Raw genomic sequence first — 21,944 nt, 5'->3', positions numbered from 1 at the left:
AGAATAGGGAACATTTGAAAAGTGATGGCTATAGAATGGAACCAAATTTGTGTTGACATGTTCTTCACAATGTTATTATAAAACTGATATAATGTGTAAGTTGTTTAACTCATGTAAGTACAATATTATTAGACTGTATGGTTAGGGCCTCTGGTAAATCTCTGACTTGTACAGTTATTAATTAATTTTTTCTTGAAAGATGAAAAAGGAGGCAATGAGATGAAACTGATGATGCTCTAATTAGGTTGTGAGTAAGAATGGAGAATCACTTGGTGATGGCAAAATGATTGCAACCTGGGGAGAAAGGAGACTTTCATTGAAGTTTGTAAACTTTAGAAAAGAAGGAGTAGTGGAGGGGTGAACTTAAGAAAGCTGAAATTTTAAAGTGCTGCAAACAGAAACAATGTACTTGATATGTCCCCAGTTTTAACAGGACTTCCCAAGTACTCATGAACCTTTATTATCTTTAATAGCTTTTTCAGAGATTACAGTGTATTTTTTACATACTAATGTCCACCATAGAGTAATACTTGTATCTAGACATAGTGAATATTTGGGGATATTTTAACTCTATATGTCCATCTCCTTCTGTATATCCTGGATATGGATATCCACATCCATTGGGCTTCTCTGGGGGCTCAGCTGGTAGAGAATCCGCCTACAGTGCCAGAGAACTGGGTTCCATTCCTGGGTTGAGATGATCACCTGCAAAAGGGATAGACTACCCACTCCAGTGTTCTTGGGCTTCCCTGGTGGCTCAGCTGGTGGTAAAGAATCCGCCTGCAATGCAGGAGACCTAGGCTCAATCCCTGGGTTGGAAAGATCTGCTGGAGAAGGGAACAGCTACCCACTTCAGTATTCTTGCTTGGAGAATTCCATGGACTAGTCCATGGGGTTGCAAAGAGTTGGACACTACTGAGAGACTTTCATTTTCATCCATCTCCTTATTTTGTGCTATATTTAAACCTCAATGAAGTACTATTGTTATTATTGATATATGGTCATTATTCAGTTAGATTTACTTGTATTTACCTTTTTCTTTTTCTCCATGCTCTTTTTTTGAGTATTTCCATGTTTTTATACAATTATCTTCCTTGGGCCTGAGGAATTTTCTTTTGTATTTATTTTTGTATGGTTCTGCTGGCTAAGAATTCCCTGTTTTTATTGAAAATGCCTTTATTTTGTCTTGATTTTTGATAGAAAAATAGGGTTGCAAGTTGTTTTTTTTTTTCCCCATTCAACAATTTAAAATAACTTTCATAGTTTTCTGACTTCCATCATTTTTGTTGAAAAGTAATTCTCCAGTCAAATATTGTCTTCCTTTCTTCAAGAATTTATAATTTTGGTGTGTGTGTGTGTGTGTGTGTGTGTGTGCGTGCGCGCGTGCATGCACATTAGATCCCAGTTTTGGAGTAAACTTTCCTTTCATCTGTTTCCTTAAATATGTTATTACTGTTTTTTGAAAGTCTGTATTTGCTTATTCAGAAAATTCTGAATCACCAGTGCATCTTTATTGTGTATTTGTCTTTTAGTTTTAAGAAATGTGGAATACTCTCCTTCAATATTTTGTAGTATTTAAGGGAATATTAAGCATGTGATTATGTCTCAGAAGAGAAGTAAAGGAGTTAGAATGATAGCACCTCTTATTGTTTTCTTTCTTGGATCTTAGACCTTTATATCTTAGTTACTTTAGCTGCTCAGTGTCTTAAAATTTCACTTTTTGAAGTTTAATGCATGTTCTTTTATTGTTCCTGCTGCTGCTGCTTCAGTCATGTCACTGCAGTCATGTCCGACTCTGTGCGACCCCATAGACGGCAGCCCACCAGGCTCCGCCGTCCCTGGGATTCTCCAGGCAAGAACATTGGAGTGGGTTACCATTTCCTTTTCCAATGCATGAAAGTGAAAAGTGAAAGTGAAGTCGCTCAGTCGTGTCCAACTCTTAGCGACCCCATGGACTGCAGCCCACCAGGCTCCTCTGTCCATGGGATTTTCCAGGCAAGAGTACTGGAGTGGGGTGCCATTGCCTTCTCCATTATTGTTCCTAGCAGTCTAGTTTGTCTTACACAATGCCTTTGCTGAAATGAAATTTAGCCCTTTACCCACATTTTATCTGTTATAAATTACCTTGATTATTTCACATTATTTTCTGTCTCATCACTTCATCACCATGAAGCTCCTCATGAAAAAGTTTTGCACTTTAATATATACTTTGAAACAATGTTGAGTAATGTATGCAGTCCACTTTTGAGAGAATATGATCTATAGAGCTACTTCAGCATTACCTTTTTATCCTAATAAGATGCACAAAGTCATGTTTAAAATTCACCTATCAAATTGACCTTAACATTTGCTTTTATTTATAGATTCTATTTTCCCATAACTATTTTTAATTATTTTATTATGTAATGTGTTTTTCATCATATATTTTCTATGATGATTCTCCCTATACATATACTATACTATACTTGGAAACTGAAGCTTTTAAAGCTGTTCATTCTTAATTATGGGGTTTCCTGGTGGCTCAATCAGTAAAGAATCTGCCTGCAATGAAGGAGACCCAAGGTTCGATCCCTGAGTTGGGAAGAACTGATGGTGAAGGAAATGGCATCCCACTCTAGTATTCTAGCCTGGGAAATCCCATGGATAAAGGAATTTGGAGGGCTACAGTCCATGAAATTGCAAAAGAGTTAGACATGACAGTGACTAAACCACCATCATTTATATTGAATTGAAAACTATCGCTCTCTACCAACCTATGCAGAGTTGTCAACATTAAATCTTCTTCGTAATCCTTATTCTTATGGTCTTCCTTTATATAACCCTGTTATTGCACTTTTATTCCATCATTTCTCTGTGAACTTTTCATGTCAGGTATTCCAGAAAATTTAGCACAAGTTGAATGGTGAACTTTGTGTTGATTTATCTTCCAGTTGAATAGAATTTTCAGCAAGTTCTGCCTTTCCACACTAATTTCTGAACTCCTTGGTAACTTAAAATCCTTCTGGTTAGACTTATAGCCAGTAATGTGTTCCTTTACTCATAGTAAGAATATTCTTGTGTCAGTAAGTAGTATAAATAAACCCTTTCCTTCGATCTTATACAAATATACATCAAAATGTTATCCTTACTCTTCATTTGGGGAGTTTGTAGTGTGCTATAGTTTGTGAATACTTGTCGGAAGATAAAATGTAAATCAATGATTTCCCTTCAGACTCCAGCCCCTTTTCATATGGTATTGCTTATGTTCTATATCATCTACTGACTAAGGAAGGTATCAAAAAATGTAACAGCTTATTAAAACTCAAATCTAGTAATTTTCCAGCTAACCAGTAAAGTATAGCTATGAAAGAAATCAGTTGATAATTGAAATAAAGGGAAAATGGATAATGCCACATGTAACTTTTTAGGAATCAGGATATCTGCCATATTCTTTATAAAATTAAGGAATAATGATTCAAATTTGAATTACAGTTTAGAGTTACATTTGCAAGAAATTATCCAGAACCAATTTATTCAAACCAAGAGAAGGATTTTTTCATTCCTTAACTATCTTACCCTTTAACTCTGTGATACATAGCACAACTTTAATGAAAAAATTGTAGAAATGATGTTTTGGTATCATTTAATCCAGTTTCATAATATCGGTTAAAAGTTCTGAAAATTTAACAGTGAAAAGCTCATTTACATTTAAAATCTGGACTAAACCAATGTGCGAATATTTATAGTTTTTATTTCTAACACTCAGTGCAAATGCTCCTTTGCTTTACTGCAGAAATATTACTGTGAGAAGGCAGTTCCACTCCAAATCCTCTTGGCGGTGTACTATTTGCCTTCCTAGAATCCTAAAAGTTTTGACATATGTGGTCTCAAAAGTTTAAAACTTTTTAAATTGTGCATTTCTAGTATATTCCAAGTGTTTTTGATAGTTAGATCTTAAATATGTCCAACTGTCTTCTGAAGAAAGATTATGAAGAAATTTTAACACTTGACCCTACAGTGTGCTAATATATATTGAATAATCATGGCAGTGACATTTTATGGAAGCTTAACCAATAGAGACTGTCAGTTAATAGTTATCTCTGATATTAGCTTTAGAATAAAATAGATCAAATAATAGCTATAACCAAAAAATACAAACACAACTTTAGTTGAGCGCTTTTGTGTCAGGCAGTGTACGTTCGATAATGTAATCTTCATAACTCCTTTCAAATGTAGGTAAAAATATAAATACCATTTGTTAGTGAGGAAATGAAGTTTAGAAGATAAGCAACTTGCTTGTAGTCACATACCTAGGGCAGAGCTGGGGTATGAACCTAAGTCTATTAATGTTCATAGTCCATGACCTTTATACCCCTGCTATGGTGTTAAAATATATCCTTTTTAATTAATCATATAAGATATTTAATATGAAACGCAGTTTCACAAAAAACTCTTGGTTGTCTTCATGTCAATTATCTTCAGGAAGAAAATGCTACCAGTGGATCAACTTCCTTTTGTCATCTAGCATGTATCTGGGATCCTCCCTTCTGCTGTCAGTTGGCTTGTGCTCAAGAAATACAAGTGAATTTTAATATGAGCTTGAGAAAAAGAATATAATTATGGCAGTAAATCTGCTGGAATCATATAATGAATTTAAAACCCAACATAAATGCATTTTGGATTATCTGTCATTTGGGATTACTTAGATAGCGATCCCTTATAAGACTGTAGATAATTGAACATTGGTTATTTTACTGCAGCTGAAAGTACTGATGGTAAGGAGAAAATGAACTATGTAAATATGAGTTTGCTTATTTGTTTAATAATGAATTTGAGATTTCATCACAGGCATTATTTAAAGCCAAAACACGGAGTAACTTTATCTCAGGGGAATTAAAATTCTATTATTTCAATCGAAAAGGTGATTAATGTGCCTGATTCTTTTCTTTTACTTATTTATTCAGTAATACATAATTGAATAATGTGCAGTTGTTATTTTCTTAGAGCCATTATGAGAAAACTAATGAAGGAAAAATAATTCTATTAATAATAGATGTTTGTGAAGTCCATGAAAACTTTTACTTAACCTTTTTGTCCCCGTCTTCTTTATGAAACACAATCATCTTTAAACTGCATGAAATAAAAGGAGAATGTCCTATGGCAGTGATTACAGTGACTTCAGTCTTTCCTGGTCCCCTGGAGGCATATGGTATAGAATCAGTTGTAGAGATCAGTGTTTTATTACAGGTGAGGTTTGTTGTCAGAGACCATGTGGAACGGTGTCTTGACATTGCCACTTACCACTGAAGAGCCACTGGCACATTTTTTAACCTCTTCGAGTGTTTTATATCTGTAATGTGTAACTAATAATAGTTCCCTGTATTGGGATGTGAGGATTAAATGTGTATGTCACAATGAATATTCACATGTCTATAAGTATTGTTATCATTCAGTCACTAAGTCATGTCTGACTCTTTGTGACCCCGCCCTTTATACATGGTGCAAGTGATTCAAGTTTGAAGTCTAGACAGAGCTGGCAGTAGCCATCATTCTGTTGTTGTTGTTTAGTCACTAAGTCAAGTCTGACTCTTGTTCGACCCCATGGAGACCCCATGACCCCTGCTAAGCTCCTCTGTCCATGGGATTTCTTAGGCAAGAGTACTGGAGTGGGTTGCCATTTTCTTCTCCAGAGGATCTTCCTGCCCCAGGGATCGAACCTGAATCTCTTGCATTGGCAAGTGGATTCTTTATTGCTGAGCTACTAGGGCTTCCTAGCCATCGTTTGGGTGATACCAGAAGCCCCCCTAGAAAGACACATGCTTAATGCAGCTCAGATCATCAACTGTACGTATTACTTAGGCTCTTTGAGTCAACCCCAGCTCCACTTGACTTTTACAAAAAGCAAATATATCTGTATTCTTCTATTTATACACCTAAGCACGAGAGGTAAACAATAAATGCATGTCAAATCAAGGCCTATAAACACACATACATATACACACGTCCACATATATAGATCATAAACTCCTCAAGTTAATTTTTGTGCATATGCTCACTATATACACTACACACACAGTGCGCACATGCACGCATACACACACACACACACACACCCTCCTTTAATTTTTAAATGTGCTGTATGGTAAAAGTCAGAGGAGTGTATACATGCTGACATTCTTATTAATATAGAAACCAAAAGACGGTTCTATACATCTGTGTCTCTTTGTTCTCTTTGAACAGTCTTTTGGACTCTGTGGGAGAGGGAGGGCGGATGATATGGGAGAATGGCATTGAAACATGTAAAATATCATATGTGAAACGAATCTCCAGTCCAGGCTTGATGTATGATACAGGGTGCTCAGGGCTGGTGCACTGGGATGACCCAGAGGGAGGGGATAGGGAAGGAGGTGGGAGGGGGGTTCAGGATGGGGAACACATGTACACTCATGGCGGATTCAAGTCAATGTATGGCAAAACCAATACAATATTATAAAGTAAAATAAATTAATTAAATTAATACAAAAAGAAAAAAAAATAGAAACCATACCCACTTGCCCACGAGATGAACATACTAATATTTTAACTGTATAGATGGATTTACGTGATTAATGCATATGGATAAAGTTGAGGAAAACAAAGGAATCAAAAATTTTTTTTAATATGAAAAATAGGACAGTAGAGGGAAAATGATGGAAGGAGAGCGAAGGTAGCTTAATATGTCATTTCTCAACCTCAGCCATATTGAACTTGAGTCTTTGTTGCAGAGACTGGCCTGTGACCCTTGCCCCTCAGTTGTGATAATCAAAAATGTCTTCAGACACTCAGTGCTCTGTATCCTGTGGGAAAAACCACCCTACAGTGAACTACTTCCTTAGTTGTAAGAAAGAATGTCAGATACATTGGTGAAATTGTTCGGTAGTGAGAGAAATTAATAAAATGGCAATCAGTTAGTTTTTTAAATGAAGGAATGGACAGATGAAAACTTGAAACACTAATTTTTATATGTTGTAATTAAGTTAATAAGTATATTTACTGTTTGTCAAGTTTCTAAGTTGGGGTAATTTTATAGATTTATTCAATGATAGAGTTAGTGAGGGCTTTAGAGAGCAAATGGGACTTGTACCAGGGACGCTGATGCATGCTGGGTGATGAAAGAAATATATAAAAGTGGTGTTTTGAATGGACTCAGTGCCTGGTTAGAGGAAAGACAGAAACCTCAGAGTGCTTTGGAAGCACAGAAGAGTGGTGTCTCATCACGGCAGGTGGAGTCTGGTAAAGGTCAAGGTGGTTACAGAAAAGTGACTGAGCAAAGGCATAATCAGAGTCATTTTTGATTAGAAATAAAGGAAGAGAGTAAACTGGCTACATAAAATAGAACTTTAACTAGAACTCAGGTAAGTACTCTTTTTACAAAACCACATTCCCTCTCACTTAGTTTTCCCTTTACTGAATTTCAACTGCTTTTATTGGGGAACATACATCTTTGGTCAAACATAAAGCTTTTTTTTTTTTCTTTTTCATTTCTGAGTGTTTGGTTTACAAGAAAAGGAACAAAAGAAGTTACATAGATGGTGAGCTGACTTTTTTCACTTGTATTTCTAATGTCTTGCTTACAAATCTAATTAGACTTTTGTTTTTTATCCCCCCATCTTTCCTCCTTTCTTTCAAACTTACATCACATACAGTGTGGCCAGAGCACCAAATACAGGATGCTGTTCCTAAGTTACACATGATTTTTCCAGTTGTGGTTATCAAGAATACCAGAGGGGATTGCCATTCCTTCTCCAGGGGATCTTCCTGACTCAGGAATCGAACCCCTGCCTCCTGCATTGTAGGCAGATTCTTTACTGTCTGAGCCGCCATGGAAGCCCAAAACTTGATATGGAAACAAATAGGAAATAAACATGAAATAGACATTATAATAACTGCCTCGTGCCGTTAAATTTGTTGTGTGTTGGATATATTGGGAAAGTGAGCTGGTGCCTACCATACAGCTCTCTAGGCAGTGCTCATTTTTATAATTTTTATATTTGCCAAATATTAATTTCACATGAACTGCAGGAAAAAATTTCTCAAAGACATAAGTCCTCACTGAGTTTCCCTTCTCAAGGCTCCCAAGGACAGCATGGGAGGTAAATTCAGTCTTAGGAGTCACTCTTAGGTTTAGATCACAGATCCCCATTGCATTGTTCTTTCAACTTCTGGGAGGATGTGTTTTTTTATAAAACTGGAGAAAATTTTACCAGGTAGCATGTAGGAAATTTTAAGTATATTTATTTTTCCTGCATTTAAAAAAGCAATCATTAATATTGCTTTTACAATTAATTAGTATTGAATTAACTATTTTATGATCTCAAGATCTCTATAATACTTATTTGAATGTTTACTTGACAATTTAAAGAGCACAATTTTGTTTTCTCCAATTCCTTTTTAATACTTTCCATTCTTTATAGCTCAAGGCTGAAACATTCCCCCATTGCTTATACATTTCATATTTTCTGAATGTAGTTCACAAAAAAGTGATAAGACTCTCGTTAAATCTCTGGGTTGGATAACAGGGTTACCCTAATTAGGGTTAGGGTTGCTTCTATAGTGGCAAAGAAGAAAATCCTTTTGTAGTATCCTCAGATTTTTGACAGTGCTGTACTGATTATATAGTGAACGTGAAGTCGCTCAGTCGTGTCTGACTCTTTGCGACCCCATGGACTGTAGCCTACCAGGCTCCTCTGTCCATGGGATTTTCCAGGCAATAGTACTGGAGTGGATTGCCATTTCCTTCTCCAAGGGATCTTCCCAACCCAGGGATCGAACCCAGGTCTCCCACATCGTAGACAGACGCTTTACCCTCTGAGCCACCAGGGAAGTCCAATTTTATAGTGGTAGTCACTAAATACTGATTGAGTGAAAGCTTTTCATCAAAAACATATGAAACTTTGTAGTATCCAAACATTGATATGTAATTGTTGACATTAGTTTCTCAAGTTTGAAAATGTTTTCCAGATAAACTATGATGCTGCAGCTTGAAATTTCCAGAAAAATTCATAGTTTTAACCCACTTGGGTTACTGCAAATACAGACTTTTATTAATAGATACCAGTTTATATTTAATTCTTTTCTTAGTTTTATTGCAGGTTATATAGGTAGCTATCAGGACTTCCCTGATAGCTCAGTTGGTAAAGAATCTGCCTGCAATACAGGAGACCCCAGTTTGATTCCTTGGTCGGGAAGATACGCTGGAGAAGGGATAGGTTACCCACTCCAGTATTCTTGGGCTTCCCTGGTGGCTCAGCTGGGAAAGAACCCACCTGCAATGCAGGAGACCTGGATTTGATCCCTGAGTTGGGAAGATCCCCTGGAGAAGGGAAAGGCTACCCTACCCATTCTGGCCTAGAAAATTCCATGGACTGTATAGTCCGTGGGGTCACAAAGAGTTGGACACGACTGAATGACTTTTACTTTCATATAGGTATCATATGGGCTTCCCTGGTGGCTCTGTGATAAAGATTCCACCTGCCAACACAGGAGATTTGGGTTTGTTTCCTGGGATGAGAAGATCCCCTGGAGAAGGAACTGGCAACCGACTCCAGTATTCTTGCGTGGAGAATCCCATGGACAGAGGGAGGCTGGTAGACTACAGTCCATGGGGTTGCAAAGAGTTGGGCGCACCTCAGCATGGTTGATTTACACTCTTGTGTTAGTTTCAGGGGTACAGCATAGTGGTTCAGTTATAAGCATCTTCATTCCTTCTCGGATTCTTTTCCCATATAGATTATTATGCAGTGTTGAGTAGAGTTCCTTGTGCTATGCAGTAGATCCTTGTGGGTAATCCATTTATATATATACTGTATGTACGTTAATCCCAAGCTCTGTATTTATCCTTTCTTCTACATTTCCCCTTTGGTAACCATAAGTTTATTTATTTTATTTTTTTTGAAGTCTGTGAGCCTGTTTCTGTTTTGTAAATAACTTCATTTATATAATTCTTGAAAATGTTATTACTTGTTTTAAGGTATTTAACGACTCGAGACTTCACTCACTAGCATTCCTGAAAGTGTGTATCTGACACTTACACTGCTGTCCTGCAACAGAATAGAATGTCCCTTTACTACCTCCATGTCAGCATTTCTAGTATCATTTTAAAAATCTTTGTTTTTTTTTAAAGCTCTGTCCCAGCCAGGAGGAGTGCTGAGCTTAGATTTCCCCAGTCGCTGTCAATCACACTGGTTAGCAGGAGTCTCGTCTGCTGGCAAGTTTTCTTTTTCAGTCAGATCGGTCTTTCTCCATTCTGTCTTCCTGTTCTGCCTTTGTCTTCCCTGAAGCGCTAGTCTGCCCCTTCTCCCCTTTTGCTCAGATGCTCATTTGATGGATGAAATCAACAGGGGCTTGATGTGTATAGTTAATTCTCCACATAAACCTATTAATTATGTACGCTTCTGTGTGCCTCGTGGCAGTCACAGCTTAATGAGGGACCACTTCAGAAAACCTCTGGACAGTCTCACCCCGTTATAGTCTTAGAAAGACCTGCGTGTATCTATATTCCATTTACCAGGAAGCCAAAATACGAAGCTAGAAAAGTTCGTCCGCACGAGGGCCTTCTGCTGATTTGTAGGGGAGCATTTAAACACTATTGCTTCTGCCACTTGCCTGGTGTTGCTGCCTCTGACCTCAGGGTTGGGTGGGAAAAAATGGATTTCTCTCAGCTTTGCCGTTAGTCTTGTTTGGCTTGTTTGTGGGTCTCTCTTTAAAGGCATTTTCTATGAGCAGGGAAGCATGTCAGGCTTCTCTTGACTGCTTGCTTGCTTTAAATATCCAAAAAATAAAGCCTACATTTTTGCAAATATACCACCCTTTACATAAAAAGTGTGTTATTGCTGTATGGATTTGTAATGTGTTGTGGTTTCCAGTTGTAGCATTAGGTGTATCTGCCTCTCTCAGGTCATTTTCTAGTCTGAAATTTGATGTTTTCCAGTACTATGAAATAGCCTTACAAAAATAACTCTTGTGGCGAATGTTTTGTGAAATCAAAAGCAAGGTCCATCTGGTAGCAGACAAGATTAATCTGTTTGAGAATGGTAAACATTTTGCATATTTTAAAATATGTAACTAGCACAGAACATTTGCCTCAGGCACTTGAATAAGTCTGTGGTTTAGAGTGAAGATTCAAATGAACGTTTTATTCCTAAAAGTCTATAAGATATGCTTTCTTGTCTTGTATGGTAAAACTTCAATATATTAAATCAGTCACTGAATAATAATGCTCTTTTAAAAACAAAAGAACAAAAAAAGTAACCGTGATATAGTAAAGATAAGCCTATAACAGTTAACCCTTTTTTAAAACATTGCAAATAGTATAATAATTTTGGTTTATTAATTTTACAAAGAATTATAAATAAAATAATAGATAAAATTGAATCTTATATTGAATTCAAATTAATTTTAAAGAAGTAGTGGGCTTTACTTTTTTAGTAGAGATTAGTTACTTTCAGAATAATTTGGCAGAATGTACTTGAGAATTCCATATACTCACCCCACTCTTTAACAGTTTCCCCTACATAGAGTCTTGCATTAGTGTAATATATTTGTTGGATGTAATGATTTAATGAACCTATATTGATTCATTATTAAGTATAGTCCATGCTTTACATCAGAGAAGGCAATGGCAAGCCACTCCAGTACTCTTGCCTAGAAAATCCCATGGATGGAGGAGCCTGGTAGGCTGCAGTCCATGGGGTCGCTACAAGTCGGACACGACTGAGCGACTTCATGGGTTAATTCTTTGTGTTGTACACTTCTGTGGGTTTTGATAAATGTGTGGTGACATGTAACCACCATGGCAGTAACATACAGAAGAGTTTCATTGCCCTAAAAATTCCCTGTGGTTCTTTTTTATCCCTTGCATCCTGTCCCCCAAGCCCCTGGCAACCACTGATCTTTTTACTGTCTCTGTAGTTTGCCTTTTCCAAAATGTCATAGAGTTGGACTCATAATTTATTTTAACATGTATTTGTATGGTTTTCTGAAGTTCAGTTTAACAAATTGCAGGAAAATAGGAGCAAAACTAACTTCTTATACTTCCTTTTTTGACACTTCTTATAGTGGCACTATTTCTTTACCTCATTTGACCAGTTAAATGGGATTTAAGTGGTTTAATATTTTGAGCATAAATATTCTCATCCAGCAAATGTGGTTGAGTGTTCACTGATTATGTGGTAGTACAAAATACTATTAATTTACATGTTGCGCATTATGTTCATGTCCAAACATGTTTGTCAGTCTTTTCATTGCTTAGGAACATCTGCTATTAATTTTTTTAAAAATGCACAGATAGAATAGATTGCTTCTGTCTTCTACCACCCTTTAGGAGAAGCCTCCTCACCTCAGGTTTGATCCCAGCTTTACAACACATAAGTCCTAAACTAGAATTTCAGATGTGCAGTCAACTGTTAACATAAATTCTGATTGCTTTGGGTAAATGATAAGATTCAGGAAAGTTCTGGGAAATAAATAACTCATGGAAAAATGTAGTAACTAGGAAATAAGGAAAATTTAGAGTAAATTTAAATGTGTGTATTGAATCCTTTAAAAAGGCCAGCATGTTTACAATTTGAATATGAAAGCATAAAAACATAAATGTAAAATCACAGAGAGTCCATTATGTTATGCATATGTTCTGAATTTTCTTAGGGAATCAATCATTTCTTAAATTGACACTTGAGAGATTGAGATAAAGTAGTTGAATTAAATATTCATTGAAATATCTTCCCCTTTAACTCATTCAATACTTTGGAAACCAACTTCCAGATTGTAAATGTAAAAGATTTCTATACTTGTTTCCTTTTATTCTCATCTATACTTTTTGAAAAAATATAATTTGTCTTTCCTTTTTTGAGTATATACTCTGATTTTAGTTTTTCTTGGTCAGTTTTCTAAAATCACACTTTTATAGCAGTTGTGTGTAAGAGTTTGCCCTTGAACATGCAGAGAGAGTAAAGAAGAAAAATCACTGGGCTTGAAAGCAGTGTGAATGATGATTGTCAGGGCAGGGCGTTTGCAAGACAAATCTTGAAAGACAGGCTTTCCTTTTTAGTAAAATAACACAGTAGAGAGGAAAGTGAAGTTGATGCTTTTTCACAAATTGATGTTTGGTGCCTTTCACACTGAGGGCAATGATGGCCAGAGTTGAGCAGGTTGCTTGCTTTAAGCATGGTGCTCATATTTTTAAAATTTCATATACTAATGAGGAAAACTAAAATGTGTACCTATTGTGCATTTCATATAAAAAGAGGAATTCACTTTAATTGAAGTGTATTTGCATTGAAAATAATGCAATATAACTTAAAAACTCAATGAAATGGTATATGAAGTCATAGATTTCGTTTATTCCCTTTTTATGTGAAATGCACAGGAAGCTTTTTTCTAAATTAATTTATTTTTTATTGAAGGATAATTGCTTTACAGAATTTTTACAGCTGTTTTCTGTCAAGCCTCAACATGAATCAGCCATAGGTATACATATATATATATCCCCACCCTTTTGAAACTCCCTCCCATCTTCCTCCCCATCCCACCTCTCTAGGTTGATGCAGAGCCCCTGTTTGAGTTTCCTGATCTATACAGCAAAAGCACCTCCCGTGAAAAGTGCATATTCAACTACTCGCTAAGTCAGACAGTGAACCTTACATAAACTGACTGTCTACTGCGACACAAGAAACAGATGAAGCTCAGCAGTTTCATCTCATGATGAGACTGTTAAACAATGGCTGACATCCCTAAACAGTTATTTTAATGTATTTATGTATTACTGTCATAATGGATTCAAACTGATTTATGGATTGATAGATGATATTTATATTGTGAAACTAAGAGATAAAGCCAGTCAATTAAAATGAATTCATCAACTGTTAACATGATCATCCTATGAGCCAATCTAATGAAGCTAAAAAAAAAAAAAGAGAGAAAAAAAATTAAACAGTGTCCAATGACTATCCAAGAAAGCCTTCCTCAGCAATCAATGTAAAGAAATAGAGGAAAACAACAGAATGGGAAAGACTAGAGATCTCTTCAAGAAAATTAGAGATACCAAGGGAACATTTCATGCAAAGATGGGCTCGATAAAGGACAGAAATGGTATGGACCTAACAGAAGCAGAAGATATCAAGAAGAGGTGGCAAGAATACACAGAAGAACTGTACAAAAAGATCTTCACGTCCCAGATAATCACGATGGTGTGATCACTGACCTAGAGCCAGACATCCTGGAATGTGAAGTCAAGTGGGCCTTAGAAAGCATCACTACGAACAAAGCTAGTGTAGGTGATGGAATTCCAGTTGAGCTATTTCAAATCCTGAAAGATGGATGATGCTGTGAAAGTGCTGCACTCAATATGCCGGCAAATTTGGAAAACTCAGCAGTGGCCACAGAACTGGAAAAGGTCAGTTTTCATTCCGATCCCAAAGAAAGACAATGCCAAAGAATGCTCAAACTACCACACAGTTGCACTCATCTCACAAGGCAATGGTACCCCACTACAGTACTCTTGCCTGGAAAATCTCGTGGATGGAGGAGCCTGGTAGGCTGTAGTCCATGGAGTCTCTAAGAGTCGGACACAAGTGAGCAACTTCACTTTCACTTTTCACTTTCACGCATTGGAGAAGGAAATGGCGACCCACTTCAGTATTCTTGCCTGGAGAATCCCACGGACGGGGGAGCCTGGTGGGCTGCCATCTGTGGGGTTGCACAGAGTCAGACACGACTGAAGCAACTTAGCAGCAGTAGCAGCACATGCTAGTAAAGTAATGCTCAAAATTCTCCAAGCCAGGCTTCAGCAATATGTGAACCATGAACTTCCTGATGTTCAAGCTGGTTTTAGAAAAGGCAGAGGAACCACAGATCAAATTGCCAACATCCGCTGGATCATGGAAAAAGCAAGAGAGTTCCAGAAAAACATCTGTTTCTGCATTATTGACTATGCCAAAGCCTTTGACTGTGTGGATCACAAGAAACTGTGGAAAATTCTGAAAGAGATGGGAATACCAGACCACCTGACCTGCCTCTTGAGAAATTTGTATGCAGGTGAGGAAGCAACAGTTAGGACTAGGCATGGAACGCCAGACTGGTTCCAAATAGGAAAAGGAGTACATCAAGGCTGTATATTGTCACCCTGCTTATTTAACTTCTATGCAGAGTACATCATGAGAAACGTTGGACTGGAAGAAACACAAGCTGGAATCAAGATTGCTGGGAGAAATATCAATAACCTCAGATATGCAGATGACACCACCCTTATGGCAGAAGGTGAAGAGGAACTACAAAGCCTCTTGATGAAAGTGAAAGTGGAGAGTGAAAAAGTTGGCTTAAAGCTCAACATTCAGAAAACTAAGATCATGGCATCTGGTCCCATCACTTCATGGGAAATAGATGGGAAACAGTGGAAACAGTGTCAGACTTTATTTTTAGGGGGCTCCAAAATCACTGCAGATGGTGACTGCAGCCATGAAATTAAAAGATGCTTACTCCTTGGAAGGAAAGTTATGACCAACCTAGATAGCATATTCAAAAGCAGAGACATTACTTTGCCAACAAAGGTCCATCTAGTCAAGGCTATGGTTTTTCCAGTGGTCATATATGGATGTGAGAGTTGGACTGTGAAGAAGGTTGAGTGCCAAAGAATTGATGCTTTTGAACTGTGGTGTTGGAGAAGACTCTTGAAGAGTCCCTTGGACTGCAAGGAGATCCAACCAGTCCATTCTGAAGGAGATCAGCCCTGGGATTTCTTTGGAAGGACTGATGCTAGAGCTGAAACTCCAGTACTTTGGCCACCTCATGCAAAGAGTTGACTCATTGGAAAAGACTGATGCTGGGAGGGATTGGGGGCAGGAGGAGAAGGGGACGACAGAGAATGAGATGGCTGGATGGCATCACTGACTTGATAGACGTGAGTCTGAGTGAACTCCAGGAGTTGGTGATGGACAGGGTGGCCTGGCATGCTGCAATTCATAGGGTCGCAAAGAGTCGGATACGACTGAGCGACTGAACTGAACTGAACTGATATGTTAAGATAGAATGTGTATTTAAAATCTTACGTGGAACCTAAAAATGCTTACAATATCTCGACATGGTTTATCAAACAGAGGACCCCTGCAGTGGCTGTATTATGCAACCCTGCATCAGAATATCTCTTATGCTGAGTTCTGTAAATCAAGTCACTCTGAGAGCTACAATAATAGATTTAGGTTCTGTTTGGAATTTTTAGTTCTAAAAAAGGAGGCACATTTGTTTCTGTCCCATAGTCTTAGTATTACTTAAAAGCACTTAATGCCTTTCATTCAGTCTTTACAACGATTTTATGAGTTTGGATTTAATATTACTCTTGGATAAACTCAGGCCTGGAGAATTTTTAATGATGATACCAAGATTGTATAGCTAATAATTAACAGGGCAGGTCATGAATTCAAGTCTTTTATGTCCAAATCAAATTTTCTTTCTATGATGACCACGTAGCTCTATAACCATGAAGTCATGAACTGTATGTATAGGCAAGTCACTCTACAGTCTTTTCTGAACACTCCCATGAAGTGATTTCTCAAAAAGTTATAAAGGTAAACTTAAACATAATATTTAAATTCTTGCTAGCTGACTGGTGGGCTGGATGAATAGATGAATGGAGTGGTGGATGGACAGATAGATAGTTTGACACATCTTTTTCGTTTATGTGCCTGTGTGGGTCTTCCCTGGTGGCTCAGTTGGTAAAGAATCCACCTCCAAAGCAGGAGACCTCAGTTTGATCCCTGGGTTGGAAAGATCCCCTAGAGAAGGAAATGGTAATGCACTCTGGTATTTTTACCTGGGAAATCCCATGGACAGAGAAGTCTGGAAGGCTACAGACCATAGTGTGGCAAAGAGTTGGATATGACTGAGTCACTAAATTACTGTGTGTGTGCACGTGTGTATGTGTACATATACCACTTCTCTAGATATAAATCCCTGGTGCCATTAAAGATGGAGTTAGCTTGTAAATCTTGGAGGACATATACCAGAATATTATTACCCAAGTGTTCCTCAACCATGACCACACATAGGAGTCTCTGGAGGGCTTTCCAAAGATGAGGTGTTGTCCAGGTTTTTTTTTTTTTTTCTTTCTTTTTAAAATTACCAGGTAATCAAAATATCAATACAAGGTCAGCTTTAAAAAGAACTCACTTAAGGACTGTAATAAGATTCATCTGATGCTAATGGAGGACTTTAGAAAACACAGCAGCTACTGTGAGTACTCACATATAGGAAGTTTTAGATGCATTTTTACATTCACTCAACAAAATACCTAAAGCTGAAGTTAGAGTTTAAAACATTTATTTAGGAAAAGGGTGATCTGATTAGAACAGCTCACAGATGAGTGTAAGCCTCATCTCACTGAAAGGAATATGTTCACGGAATATTGTGCATTGTAGTTTATTGAGTGAATTATTTTGAATCAAACTGGCTTTCGCACTCTTGAAGAAACAATATGACGCAGCAGTATAATCCTATGTATATTATCTTTCAGTTTTCACACCTTTTTATGAAGTAGATGGTTACATTTACCAGACTTTTGTGTGTATTTATGCATTTATTTCTAAAAGTATGAGAGGCGAAAAAATGATTGTGGACCCCCCTTCCAAAATATTATATCATTTTTTGGGAAATGAAAGTAATTCTCATTCTCTTTGTCATAAAATGCAGGGTGCCCTTTTATCTTCATGTCTTTAGAAGGAATTCTGTTTCTGTTGATAATATTGAATGTAGTTTATGTGTTTGATCATGTTTTCCACACCAGGATCATCAGCAGCAAAAACTTAGCTAGATGTTTCCCCCAAACACAGATCTTAATGGGCTTTTATTTAAAACGAACAAGCAGCAAAACAGCAGCAGCACTTAGCGGATGTTGCTGCAAGAGTTGCCCATCAGTGTTGTATCTAGAATTGAGTAGTTACAGACCAAGGGCAAAATTTTAGTATGAAATCCTTTCATTGTTCTTTTTTTTTTTTTTAACAAAATTTTCTTTTCCTAATTGTGCATAAAACTTTTCTTAGTAATTTCTGTTTTTTTCTCAGTGTCTTTGCCTCTTAGATGCTGTTTCCTGGTAACATAGCCATCCATATCTCTCTTTCTCAAATCTGGTAGGATTTCTCCAATCCTTTCATTTCTAACTGCTCTCAGTACATCTCAGTTGGTCTTTCTCCAGCTTTCTTTCTTTCTCTTGGCTACTCTCCCATGGCTTCCCTACAGTTATGTGTTTATGAATTCGTATCTCTTGGTCAATGCATTTCCGGCACTTTCTAAAATCCAAGAAATGAATTTCTAATAACAGTTTCAGGATCAAACCTTCCAGGTCTTTTCTCTTTCCTAAAAGGAGGAGTACGCATACACTGTTTGGGAAACTGATTTATATAGTATTGCTGGTCTTATTGGAGAAGGCAATGGCACCCCACTCCAGTACTCTTGCCTGGAAAATCCCATGGACAGAGGAGCCTGGTGGGCTACAGTCTGTGGGGTCGCTGAGAGTTGGACACGACTGAGCGACTTCACTTTCACTTTTCACTTTCGTGCATTGGAGACGGAAATGGCAACCCGCTCCAGTATTCTTGCCTGGAGAATCCCGGGGACCAGGGAGCCTGGTGGGCTGGGGTCCCACAGAGGGGTCACGAAGAGTCAGACATGACTAAAGGGACTTAGCAGCAGCAGCAGCAGCAGCTGGTCTTATGTGTGTGTATGTGCAGCTTGAAGCTGGAATTATGGATGGTATACCGGCCACATTATCACAGGAGAAGTGATTGGTAGGGGCTATGAGAATATGATTTATGTCAACACTGTAAATAGTTGAATGGTATGATGAGGGTTTTGTCCTCTTTATACTGATAAAGCATTGTTTTCGGACGTGCTGGCTGTGTTTCATCTGCTACATGTGAAATAGGAACGAGTATGTGCCTCTGTGATGATTAAATTCATGCATAATGTGTCTAACATTCCCAAATAAGATATGTTTGTCATCCAAAGGTTTGGTTGATCCTTCCTAATTTTTTGGATCATTTTCTATATTGTGGTTTGAGCTTATGTAAAAGCTATGTAGTTATCAAGGATTTGAATGCACCTGGGGTTCTTAGTAGGAGAAGGCAATGGCAACCCACTTCAGTGTTCTTGCCTGGAGAATCTCAGGGACGGGGGAGCCTAGTGGGCTGCCGTCTGTGGGGTCACACCTAGTCGGACACGACTGAAGTGACTTAGCAGCAGCAGCAGCAGCAGGGTTCTTAGTGGGCTTCCCTGGTGACTCAGATGGTAAAGAATTCACCTGCACTGCAGGCGACCTTGGCTCCATCCCTGGGTCAGGACGATCCTCTGGAGGAGGGCATGGCAACCCAGTATTCTTGCCTGGAGAATTCCATGGACAGAGGAGCCTGGCGGGCTATAGTCCATGGGTTCGCAGAACAGTCAGACACAACTGATGTACATACTCTAACAATACGGGCCTCTTAGTATTGGATCTTTATAGCTTTCTGGTGTATACAACAGAATTACCAGAGGAACATTCTCCTTCTATTTTTAAAAAACAGTAAGGAGTAAATTTTTATACTGAGAGATTAAGCTATATTACCTACAAAGTATAGACGTGTTCATAATATACAGAAGTCTAAGCAGTTTGCAAAGCTCATTGAAGCCTGATGCCTCAGAAACCATCTATTTGCACTGTAAGCTCCAAATCTACCAACTGTATTGTCATAGTCTGCTAAAGTACTCTTTCATTTACTTTACAAAGAGTTTTCTGCAATGATGAATTATATGTCAAACTTGGGTTTTTAAACATATGTTGGAACTTTGTGTCCAAGTATAGTTAGAAAGAGGTTTGTGATGGAAATTAATCACTATCTCCAAAATTAGAATTTTGGAGCTCTCTAAATATAGTAAAAGAGAGAGGTTAATCTCAAGACTATATTAGAAAGCAAACCATGTTTGATAGTATGTACTCAATGACATATTTTACAATTTTAATGACAAACCAGTTGGGATATTTTATGAAAGCAGCTTCAACAAAGAATTCCTGTATGGGTATAACCCACTAATAAGAAATATCCTACCTTTTCTATAAAGAAATTAAATGATAATACTGGGTACAAATTGAAATACTCTTCTTATTGGAAGAATAGATAATGCTAATAGCTCTTTATAAAAGTTGCTCTGTTTATGGCATTTGTTTTTGTTTTCCTTTGTTTCTCAATATCTGAGAATATTTAAGTTCTTATTTCTCAATTTCAGCACATGACATCTTGTCATTTAAAATTTTATGCAGTATATATTTTGGATGGTTCATTTTGATATTTTCTAATTATCTTTTTGTGGGTAAGTAACCATGTTGACTTAGAAAAAAAAATAAAACTTCAGCTCATTTTCCTTTTTAGTTGTTCTGGTACTATTGTTTAGCTTATCTCCTTTCTTTTCTCTTTGCTAAATAAAATGCCCATGCATTGTATTTTCTGAATGGAGCTATAATTTATATTCTACAAAGAAAGATTTGAAGAAGCATGTTTTGTTCCTTTAAGTGTACGCTCAACTTTGAGAGAAATAGTGAACCAAATCTATTATCAAAGAATGAAATGAGCCAATTTAATGTAATTTTAGGCATTGTTGTTCTCATACCGTAATGAAGCTGAAAAAAGAGTTTTTGATCTTCATGTAATAGAACAACAATGTCCTTGTTAGCCTGGTCAGATTATATATACCCAAAAATAATCTATTATAGTGTAACTCTCTGTTAAGGCAAGACAGACACATACTAGTTTGGAGGCCATTTTAGGCCTTGGAAATAGGCATTTAATAAACATTTCTTGAATTTATGAGTGAATAACTATAAAAGTAAATTATATCTATGCTCAGTAATAACACACTGAGCCCATAGTTTGTGTGGAATATTGGATTCTTTAGTATTATTGATTGTTGTTCCTAGTATTATTATTAAATTTTGCTCATTAAAATTTGAAAGAAATGAAAACAAACTTGGACAAAATTGTTATCATTGTCTTAAACAACGTAAGCGTAGGCAACTTAAGATTTATAGAATAAGTTTTTCCTAAAATTATTATTTCCTAAAAATGTCTGTTGTGGAATTTCTTTATATTATTTTGAGAAAATCTTTTTCATTGTTAAGAGCTAAGTTATAATCCCATTGTTAGAAATGATTTGTATTGAATACTTTCCTAATTGAGTGTGGGAAGTTGGAAAATTTTATGCCCTGTTTTAATGCTCAAAACGAGAATGGTATGGTGGATATTTTTCCAAATACGAAAGCTGAAATGTCGTAGTGAGTTTCCCCCATGTTGTTGCCAGGCCTCCTATAATAGTATTGAGTAAGGGTTAAAATCATGAAATCTTAGAATTTTAGAGCTGGAAAAGATATTTAAGGTTATCTAATCAAAGTTTGCATTAGTTTATAACTAATGGAAACTGAAACTCCTAAGTGTAGTGGTGGGTCAGACCAACAAAATGAATGTTTTTAACTTTAGTTGTATATGTAATGTCTTAGGAAGACAGTATAACTACAACTGAAGACCCCATGCTGTAGTCCGTGGGGTCACAAAGAGTTGGACGCAACTGGGCAACTGAACAATAGCCAAATACTTGGTACTCTGAACTTGTCTTTTAGAAGGTTTTATGTAAGATTGCTGTTCATTTTTAGGTTTCTGTGGCCTTTTTTCTTCTCCATAGTGTACTTATTTCCCTGGATTTTAACGACTATGTTGATTGCTCTTCCAGTTATCTTGTACTTTTGAACTCTCATCTTTAATTATGATGACTGTCACAGAGCAGTATCTCAGATACTTGGAGAGTGAATTAATGTCCCACAGCAATAAGAGAAAAATTAATAAACATTGAAGTCATAAATCGTACATCTAGTGGAGGATGTGATTAACAGAGATAAACATGTTCCATTTTTCTCC

The 21,944-nt window shown here is 37.1% G+C and overlaps 1 protein-coding gene across 19 annotated transcripts in view; it reads left to right on the top strand.

Annotated features, from left to right (window-relative positions):
- Positions 1-21,944, top strand: part of KLF12 (KLF transcription factor 12) — a 567,887-nt gene that overhangs the window by 372,234 nt on the left and 173,709 nt on the right. The window contains exon 5 of one of the 19 annotated variants that reach the window (XM_070800625.1): positions 1-21,944. This exon is cut by the window's left edge and continues 12,459 nt beyond it. The exons of the other annotated variants lie outside the window; for them this stretch is intronic. Within the exon in view, the coding sequence (XP_070656726.1) occupies positions 14,775-15,815 (1,041 nt within the window). The 5' untranslated portion in view covers positions 1-14,774 and the 3' untranslated portion in view covers positions 15,816-21,944. 19 annotated transcript variants of the gene reach the window in all.

Source organism: Bos indicus, chromosome 12, assembly GCF_029378745.1.
Source record: "Bos indicus isolate NIAB-ARS_2022 breed Sahiwal x Tharparkar chromosome 12, NIAB-ARS_B.indTharparkar_mat_pri_1.0, whole genome shotgun sequence".
Classification (NCBI taxonomy): domain Eukaryota; kingdom Metazoa; phylum Chordata; class Mammalia; order Artiodactyla; family Bovidae; genus Bos; species Bos indicus.
This window is presented reverse-complemented; position numbering and strand designations above follow the sequence as displayed.